Source organism: Ornithorhynchus anatinus, chromosome X1, assembly GCF_004115215.2.
Source record: "Ornithorhynchus anatinus isolate Pmale09 chromosome X1, mOrnAna1.pri.v4, whole genome shotgun sequence".
Lineage (NCBI taxonomy): Eukaryota > Metazoa > Chordata > Mammalia > Monotremata > Ornithorhynchidae > Ornithorhynchus > Ornithorhynchus anatinus.
The window spans coordinates 68,641,475-68,651,550 of NC_041749.1; the positions used below are offsets into that span (position 1 = coordinate 68,641,475).

Consider the following 10,076-nt stretch of genomic DNA (forward strand, 5'->3'; position numbering starts at 1 on the left):
TGTCCTAAGCACTTGGGAGAGTACAGGACAATTAGGGTGGTAGACACAATCCCTGACCTCAAGGAGATTTCAGTCTAGTGCTGGACTTTGGCAGAGGCTTGGAAGGGAGGTAGCAAAGATGGAGTGGGAATGAGAGAGATGGAACGCACTTCTTCCTATCCTGATTCTGTGCTGCCTTTAGCTGATATTTAGAGAAACCCTTTCAGCTGCTCCGCATCACTCCCCAGCCCTGACTCTTCTGCTTTCCATTCAAAAACTGCAGCCATGGACTAATTTCTCTTTCCTCAATTATGGACTGTCTTCAGTAGGACAGGGAGGGAGGAATGGTGGCTTGATGGAGAATTGTTACCCCTCACTATAGTGCATATACTCTAGGCTTTAGCAGTTTCAGGTCTCTAAGGTGACAGGCCTTCTTAGCTGCACTGAACTAACAAAGAATAGCAAGAGGGAACATAGCTGGATTAACCTGAACTGGCTCATCACCACTGGGACAAGGAGGTGGGGCCAGGATTCGGATGAATGGCTATCATGGTCCCCTAATATTTTTCCCTGCCCCTTTTCTGCAGGAAATGGTGATAGAAGCACAGTTTGAGTGGGACCTTGCAAGCCACTGGTTTTATATAAATGTATACATATATATGATGGGGGCTTGGGGCCTTGTTTGGGGTTCACAAAAGTCCCTATAAATAGGTGGTGGCAGGGAGTGGTCCATACCTGTAAGGGCTCAGTCATCATGTTGGGGATGGTTTTGGAACAAGAAACTAGCAAATTTCATTTATTTATATGGGAAAACATACGCATGATACAATGGCTCACAATGGACCCACAATTTTGAGGAATGTATAATATGTGTCCTGGGTATAGTTGAAGTGAACATTGGGCACAGATGTCTGGCTCATGATTCAAATAAGGTCACTGGTCCTTAAGGAACCTCACAATTTAAAGGAGGAGGCACACAGGGAAAGAACAATTAAACAGGTAAATTAAACAAAACCATAAAGAGACTGCTGGAAGAGTCTCTTGTTTGGCAACAAGCCCAAACCACCTGAACCATCCCTATGTTTAAACATTGGTAAGGCAGTTTCCTCAAGGACAGTAGTGGGCAAGAATGAGAGAACCACTGTAGTTATCAGTCTCCCAACACATCTCAGAGTCCTGAAAGCTTGGATTTACTGTTAGTTTATGAAAATGACATCCCTCGCCTTGGGACTGGACAGGTTTAGGGTTTCTGAAGGTAGAGAAGCTTTCTGTCTAATAATGAGTAAATCTGTTTTCTTTGCTTATTTAAAACATGCATCTTTAAAGGGTGAAAATGGATGAAAAATACAAAATACCTGAATATTTGATTTTTCAAGTGGGTTTCTGCAAAAATTGTATAATATTAAATAGAATGGACAGTTGAATTGTTCAGATACAGGTTGTGACCTAGGAATAGTCAGTCAGCAAACTCATGCTGTCTTCCTTCAGAAAACCAGCAAAACCAGTGAAAACTAATCCATGAAATAATACGGATTTGACCTCGAAAATATTCATTTAATCGGTCACAATCAATAATTTCTCTTGTAAAATGTTCATGGGTAACTAGAAGATTAACAGTAAACAAACTTGTATTTTGTTTCCCATGACTCAAAAATGTTTTCAATTTTAACTATATGCCTTTTTATGTTCAGTAATTTCCAGGGAAGAAGGTGTCTTGAACAAATCCTGAGGCGTAAGAAAACAGAAAATGGGACTCATTCTCTTGGAATTTGTGGCATTGGAAATGAAGTTAAACAGGCTTTATTACATCCTACAAATACTGCATCCTTTCATACAACATTTTATTATACCCCTGGATATCTCTGGTTTTCTTTCAATCAAGATGACTGACAGCCAGGATTCAAAACAATGGCTTTGCTAATGCTCTCATTTTCCTCCATTGTCTGGTTAGGATGGCATTATTTCTAAATTGTCCCTTGGCTGAATGGAAATAAAATATTAGTAAAAATATTTATCTTTTGTGTTGGATATATTGCAAAGCATTTCCTATTGTTGTACATATTGATATTCTGTTGCTGCCCGTAGGGTATCTTAGAAGAAGTAGATCTTCTAGAGCTATTGTACTTCCTGGAAACTAGACCTTTGTTATATCCTAAATAAGATAAACCCAGGGAGCTACCGTTTTGCTAGATAAGATAATAGAACAAGAAATGCATGTCCTTTTTTTAAGATCATATATTATCCTCCTGCTTTTTAATATGGTGTACAGAACAGCAGGGTTTAAGGACAGCACAGTAAGCTTTTAGCTTTTTAGGAATTAATAAATATGTAGAGCTGGTGATCTGACACACTATGGAGAAGGTTTTCTGTTTAGGGCTGGTGGGAAAAATACACATAACTACAGAGTCCTTTTTTCCAAACTCCTCACAAAGCCCATTTCACAGACATAATGGTCAAGTGTAGTGTGACTTAAGGGGAGAGCCAGAAGCTGTATGAGGGAAAAGGACTAGAAAGCAGGAAGGAAAAAAATTCAATAGCATAACAAAGAACCTAAACCTAGAAAGTGATTTTTTTTAATTCTTCCCAAAACATCTCTTTCTTGTAGCCTGATTATTTGAGAATATTCTCACACACAGAGCTCTATAAAGCCCTTGATTTGGGAGGCTTTTGTTGATCCCATGCAAGAAAGCCAAACACATTTTAAATACTCTATCTTGGTGATGACTTTAGTCAAATGACTCTCCCAAAGCCCTGCTTATTAAACTTGAAAAGCTCTCGAGAGCTGCCATTTGTCCTTTGAAAAAGCTACTTTTCTAATATAGTTCTCTTCCAGCTGAGGTCAAAAGAAGTCACATTCTGACTGAGTCTGCAAATGAGGACAAAATTTAGAAAAAGAGAGGTGGTGGGTAAGGCACCAGTAAATCTTTCCAGCATGCAAAGAAGGGGTATTGAAAGCTTCCAAAGGAAATGAGCGCCTATTCCAATTTTGTTTAGAGTTATTAATATGAGAAATATTTATTTTTTTTTAAGTTTTAGAAACAGATTGTCATGAATGCCAGGTATTTGGACATGCCTCATTAAGCTGCACTAGTGATTTCAAGCCTTCATCTCTGTGGTGTAGGTGGGGTGCTCAGTTCTGACTGAAGAGTCAAGTCTCTATCTGTTACCGATTTGTACATTCCAAACAGTACAGTGCTCTGCACACAGTAAGTGCTCAATAAATACTATTGAATGAATGAATGAATGAATGAAGTGAACAAAAGCAAACCAGTCACCTCATGTTAAACCCCACAAGGGATTTTAGTGTTAGCCATTTTGTTTGGGTAGTGAAAAAACCCTGGAAAGCCACTCATTCCTGAATGAATGTGTGCTTCCCTCCCACTTCTTTTAAGGCTTCTCTGTCTTCACAAGGAAACATTACAATACAAGAAAGCCATATAATCAATCGTATTTATTGAACATTTACTGTGTGCAGAGCACTGAACTAAGCACTTGGGAGAGTACAATGCAACAGAGTTGGTAGATGTGTTCAATGTACTGGGAGGAGAAAGAATGTGAACATTTGCATATTCTTGTAAACTTAACATAAAGCCCATTTTTTTTCTTTTAGCTTAGGAGTCTCTAGGACCCTTGAAAAGCTGGTAGAGAATGAGAGAATCTGCTAAGGATGTATAATAATAATGTTGGTATTTGTTAAGCGCTTACTATGTGCCGAGCACTGTTCTAAGCACTGGGGGAGATACAGGGTAATCAGGTCATCCCAAGTGAGGCTTACAGTTAATCCCCATTTTACAGATGAGGTAACTGAGGCACAGAGAAGTGAAGTGACCTGCCCACAATCACACAGCTGACAAGTGGCAAAGCTGGGAGTCGAACCCATGACCTCTGACTCCGAAGCCCAGGCTCTTTTCCACTGAGCCACACTGCTTCCCAGTGGTCATCATTTAAAACATAACATCCTATCCAAGATAGAGCCTTAGATGACAATGTCAAGTGATCCTGGCGCATATGCATCATCTGTGAAGCAGTGTGGCTTAGTGGAAAGAGCATAGACCTGGGAGTCAGAGGACCTGAGTTTTAATCTCTGCTCTACCACTTGTCTGCTCTCTGACCTTGGGCAAATCAATTAATGTCTCTGTGCCTCAGTTAGCTCACCTGTAAAATGTGGATTAAGACTGTGAGCCCCATGTGGGACAGGAACTGTGTCCAATTTGATTACTTGCCTCTACCCCAATCCTTAGAACCATGCTTGACTACCATAATTATCATTATTATTATGCATCATTTTAGGGTAAACACTGAAGGAAGATTGGGGAGATGAGAGGAGGAGGTATGTTCACCACAAAACGGGGAAAAAGAGTGCTGAGGAAGTGACATTCTAGTCATTTAAAGGCAATTTAATAAATAGGCAAAGACAAGGAGATTACACCACAAAATACAAAATATAAATTTAAGCAGCTTGGGGAAACTGTACTGATAATCCCATTACTTTTGCCCTGGAAAACAATGAGGGTAAGTTGATGGGTTAATTGCTACATATACCAGAATTAACATAAAATGTTTAAAATAAGATGAAATAAAATTGATTAGATGGTATTGATCAAAAATGGATCATTCCCGCTTGCATTTTCCACAATGTTTACAATTTCCCCCCAAAGATAGATAGAGCTGATTGCAAGACTGGGGGGGAACAGCATTAGTATTTTTCCCTGGAAACAGCAACACCCATTTGTTGGTAATAACTGAGTAACTATCAGCAAAAAAGCCCACATGACCAGGACACTATGTGATGAGCACAGAGAGATGGACACTGAATACTCCTTCTGTTGAAGAGGCCTCCTTTCTTCAGCTTAGTGGCTATTAGTGATTGATTTCACAATCACAAAATCACTAGTATCTGACCTTCCAAATCTGCTCAGAGAGATACAAGTAACCACTTGGTGACTGAAACAAGTGTTTTGCCACCATCAACACATATTGCTCCCCCAACCCTCCATTGCCAAACTTAGGAAAAATGCTCAAAAATTTACATAGACTCATTATAGGAGTGTAAACATCTGACAAGCTGATTATAATGGGTTATCCCCACTCTCCAGTGCATATGGAAAATGTTATCTGATCACATGGGGTTGGCAAACTAAACAGCAGTCACATATTGTGACTCAATGAGTGCTAACACCATCGTATGATCACCAACACCATCTTCCCTTTTATTAGGCATCCACGATCTAAAATGGTGTCTCACTGACTATATCCTAGTGCAGCAGAGTGATCTGAAGACTCTACATAGCCATCCTTAGAACAAATTCCTGGTGAGACCATTGTCTGCTATACTCCAAGTTCACAGTGACACTACGCTGAAAAGTAACCTCCAACTCTCCAAGATGGCTGACTTGCATTCTGGGATAATGAAAGCAACTTGAAGGAGCTCGGCAGCAAAATTTACAGCAGCCCCGTTGGAACAAGTCCCAGCTATACTACTGATCTGCCGTGTGACTTTAGGGAAGTCACTTAACCACCCTGAACCTCAGTTTTGTCATTTGTAAAATTGGGGAAGGGGAGAGGATAACACGATTCAGGTGCAGGTTGTGCAAGGTAGGTTTGATGGAATGGATTGGATTAGGACCATCCCTGGGCACCCATATCTAATTGTCCTCCACCCAGTTGAAGGGGTTGATTTATGACAAGCAGATTTATGAGAAGCAGCATGGCCTACTGGATAGAGCATGGGCTTGGGAGTCAGAAGGTCATGGGTTCTAATCCTGACTCCACCATCTGTCTGCTGTGTGATCTTGGCCAAGTCACTCACTTCTCTGTGCTTCAGTTCCCTCATCTGTAAAATGGGGATTAAGACTGTGAGCTCCATGTGGAACATGGACTGTGTCCAACCTGATTTGCTTGTATCCACCCCAGTGCTTAGAACAGTGCCTGGCACATAGTAAGTCCTTAACAAATACCATAATTATTATTATGACATACTCATAACCCATATCCTCTGATTGGTTGCTTCGGAATCTGATTGATTAGAATATCTGCTAATCTTCTGACATAATGAATCAATGGAACACAGGAACCGAGAAAATATTTCTGAAAACTCAAAACCACCATTTTTTCCCAGGTCCATTGCCCTACCACACTCTCCTCCATTCACACAACCCCTGTAGCCTCACAATGCTGCCTCCTGGGTCCTTGCAGGGGTAGGATCATGGTGATTGTCCCAACTCATTATGAATGGTCATATGCATTTGGAGTGTAATAACTGTAGCATTTGTTAAGCACTTACTATGTGCTAAGCACTGTTCTAAGGCTGGGGTAGATATAAGGTATTAGGTCAGACACAGTCTGTGTCCCATATGGGGCTAACAATCTTAATCTCCATTTTACAGATGAGGGAACTGAGGCACAGAGAAATGAAGCAACTTGCCCAAGGTCACACACAGTCATGTGGCAGACCTAATAATAATAATAATGTTGGTATTTGTTAAGCGCTTACTATGTGCCGAGCACTGTTCTAAGCACTGGGGTAGACACAGGGCAATCGGGTTGTCCCACGTGGGGCTCACAGTCTTAATCCCCATTTTACAGATGAGGTAACTGAGGCACCGAGAAGTTAAGTGACTTGCCCAAAGTCACACAGCTGACAAGTGGCAGAGCTGGGATTCGAACCCATGACCTGGGTATAGAACCCATGTCCTCTGACTTTCAGGTCCATGGTCTTTCCACTAGACCATGTCCCAGATTCCTGTGTCCCTCTAGGGGAAAGAGAGAAGGCCGGCAGGTAAAGGGTTTTGGTAAAGTGGGACAAAGAAGCCGCTGAGGGAGGCGTAGAAGCCAGGCCCACAAGAATGTCCCAGCTCTCTCTTCCCCAGCTCTGCCCTCTTGTCATTACACCAGCGACTAATGTAGTTAAAACCAAGGGATAAGGTGCTGAGAAACTGCAGCTGCCTTTCCAATCATCTTCGAGGACTTTACCAGATAAACAAGTCATACTCCAAAATGACAATAAACATTTGTGGAACCAAATGGGGTTAAAACAGTTGCACTCAACACCTCAAATTGTGAGCCCCCTGTGGGACAGCAACAGTGTCCGATATGATCCGCATTAAGAACTCCAGTGTTTAACCCAGTACTTTTGCATTTAAGAAGCTATTAATACCACAGTTGTCATAATTATTCTGAGAACTACAAAGATGGATTTGATTAAAGTGTCTCAGATAAAAATACTCCTTGCAATAACACCATGTAGCACTACATGATCCTGTCAAAAGGAAGGGTTTCATAGAAACCTACTTCCTGACATGAAAGTAGTGACATTAAGTGACATGCACAACTAATGGTGGGATGTTAAAGTGGTAGAAATCCAAGGCTATTCATAAGACCTCCAAGCTAATGTTTTCTACAGATCACTAAAGAAGTTACATGGCCCTACACACAGAATCATAACACATCCGAATTAAAAAAGCAGGATTTAGCTTCATCACAAAGAGGGATTCCTACACAAATAGCAATATTTCTTCACTATTCTTCTGAAAACATTTTCTAAAATTGAGTTGAGGCCTTGCAAAGCATAGAAACACCTACCAACATGAAAACCCATGGCATTTGCCCCAACTATGGAAGATGTCAATACAGACGACAGATAATAAATAATGGCAAAAACCACGTAGACTTGATGCATTTCTCCTGAGATCTACAAGCATGGAGGAGGAACACTCTGGTAGTAGAATATACTTCTGATTCTCTGAGAAATTCTTCCAAATAAATAGGCTACAAGTACCATCTAAAGTCTTATAAAAACACTTATTCAAGAGTTGCTGTAAGTCGGTGATTGCACCCTAGAGGCACACAACCAGGAAGATACACAAATAATTCTGAGCTGCTCTGCCAAGTAAGCCAGGCACTTTGGGCTGATGCTAAAGCCAAAGAAAATGGATATGTTGGTCTACACCAGAGAAACCCTAACGGAATCAAAGATTTTGATAATCAATATATAAAAACATGCATCGTGGAATTCAGAGAGATGGCTCAAGGTGGCATACGAGAGACAGCAACACCAAAAAAAAGGCTCAAAGATCGAACTCCCAACCCATGCAGTCTTCTTTTTGGAGGAATTTAATGGTCACATCCTTTCTCCCTGGGGTGGGAAAATACTAACACATTTTGGAACACAAACACATTCCTTTAAAAAGACTATTTGATCTTAGATTTTCCATTTTCATTTACTACAATTAAACACTCCCAATGTTTCTCTGTGCATCTCAGAATGGATTTGACTTTAACATATTGAGAGTGCATGACACCAATCCCAAGGTAACCCATATTCTTCAAAGTGTCTTGAAATTAAGCCGCAGTCTCACCTCAAACTTGAATGTGTTCTAACCCACATTCAGCACATGAACACAGTTCTGCATGAGTTTTTTTCCCCCTTAGGTAATAGAATATGTAATTATGGATATTCGTAACCTGCACGTACGTAGTGTTGACTCAGATAAATGGTCATCCTTTCCAGGTGTTTCCAAATTGAATTTAAATAAAGTTCTAGTCTGTTTTTCAAACTTCACCATAAGTAGAAAAAAACTTAATTCCTGAATCCAGCTTCCCTTTTCTTCCTTGCACTTAATATTCCTCATTCTTTAAGTAACAGAGTTGTCAGCTCACTAAAGCATCTCATGGGGCTTTGTCGTTAACTCCCACAGATCCCTTGTTGGTGATACTGTTAATCAATGATTAATGGAAGTGAGAAGGTGGTTGAAGGACTACTTGAATGCTGCCCAGAGTTATCATATGTTTTCTTATCCAACAGCTATTAGCCATGTCTACCCCTATAACCCTTCCCCAGCATGAACTTCACAAAATCAAAGGCAAAACACTCAGTGATATTCACTCAACCCACCGACCCAAGTCACAAACAAGTTTTACCTTTTTCATTTGCTATAGTGAGAAAGTGACAGGGGTGTGGTGGGAGAGAGAGAAAACGGAGAGAAAAACCTGATGCATGGTTGAAAGTAAGAGGCATGAAGTTGCCCCCAGCACAAAGTCAGGAGCAACAAACCTGCTCTCTCTGTTTCTCATTACCAGTCATCTGGTTATATACAGGGTAGTCCAGTTACAGTTGGCCTAATCCCTGGGTGGTTCAGTTACAGTATGAGATGCCTTTCTGCCCATTTTTAAACTTCTGGTGCCAAGCATTCTTCTGACAAGGCTCCCTCCACAGAGTTCCTGTAAATCCATAAACATAAAAGGTTTTTTTGTTGTTTTTATGTTTTTTATAAATCAATCATACTTTTATCAAGTGCTTACTGTTTGCAGAGCAGCATACTAAGCGCTTGGGAGAATACAATATAACAAAGTTGGTAGACACATTCCCTGCCTACAATAATCTTACCGTTTACAACTGGACTTACGGTTTATGATGAAGCACTTACTATGTGCCAGGGATGTATTAAGTAAACTCTGGGGGTAGATACAAGCTAATCAGGTTTGACCCTTATATTCCACATGGGCCTCATAGTCTTTGTGGTGAGCCCACCAGTGAACAGCAACAAGGAAGAGACTTTGCAAAGGCAGTGATGGGCTTTTTTTGAGAGCAGGTGATTGCAGGCCTGTGAGGGCAGAGCATGGAGGAAGATGGGGCTTTCTCTCCTTGTTCTACCCAGTAATGGGCCTGGACCAATCAATGACTGTCATTTAAAGCCCCAGCTGTGACACCTAAGGCAGAGTAAAGGTGGGTGCTTTGAATGGCAAAAGGGGCCATGCTGAAAGAAGGGCATGTGGAGGCAGCAAGGAGACACCAGGAGCAGAAGCATGCAGAGAGAGGCATGCTGAGATGCACAAAGAACCAAGCACTGAAGCAGCAGGAGAGCAGTACTCCAAAGCAGCAGAAGAAGCACTGGCAGAATGGGCTCCTTTGACCACAGACTGATAGTGACCATTATGTGGTGGAGGGAGTGAGAGTGTGTGTATGTGTCACTCCCTTGTATGTTGATAAAACTAAGTAAAAAACTTTTCACAGTAACCTTGATGATCAGAGGTGTGATTTGACTTCTACTACGTGTCACTGAGGCTCCCCCGATCCATGAAGATCCTGGTTGGTACAA

At 41.1% G+C, this 10,076-nt stretch overlaps 1 protein-coding gene across 4 annotated transcripts in view; it reads left to right on the forward strand.

Moving 5' to 3' along the window:
• The window catches only part of FHIT (fragile histidine triad diadenosine triphosphatase), a 1,434,147-nt gene extending 1,432,156 nt beyond the window's left edge, over nucleotides 1-1,991 (forward strand). For all 4 annotated transcript variants that reach the window (XM_039910140.1, XM_039910143.1, XM_039910141.1 and 1 more), the window contains one exon: nucleotides 1,671-1,991. In XM_039910140.1, the coding sequence (XP_039766074.1) occupies nucleotides 1,671-1,673 (3 nt within the window). In that variant the 3' untranslated portion in view covers nucleotides 1,674-1,991. The remainder of the gene's footprint in view (nucleotides 1-1,670) is intronic.
• Nucleotides 1,992-10,076: the final 8,085 nt, after the last annotated feature.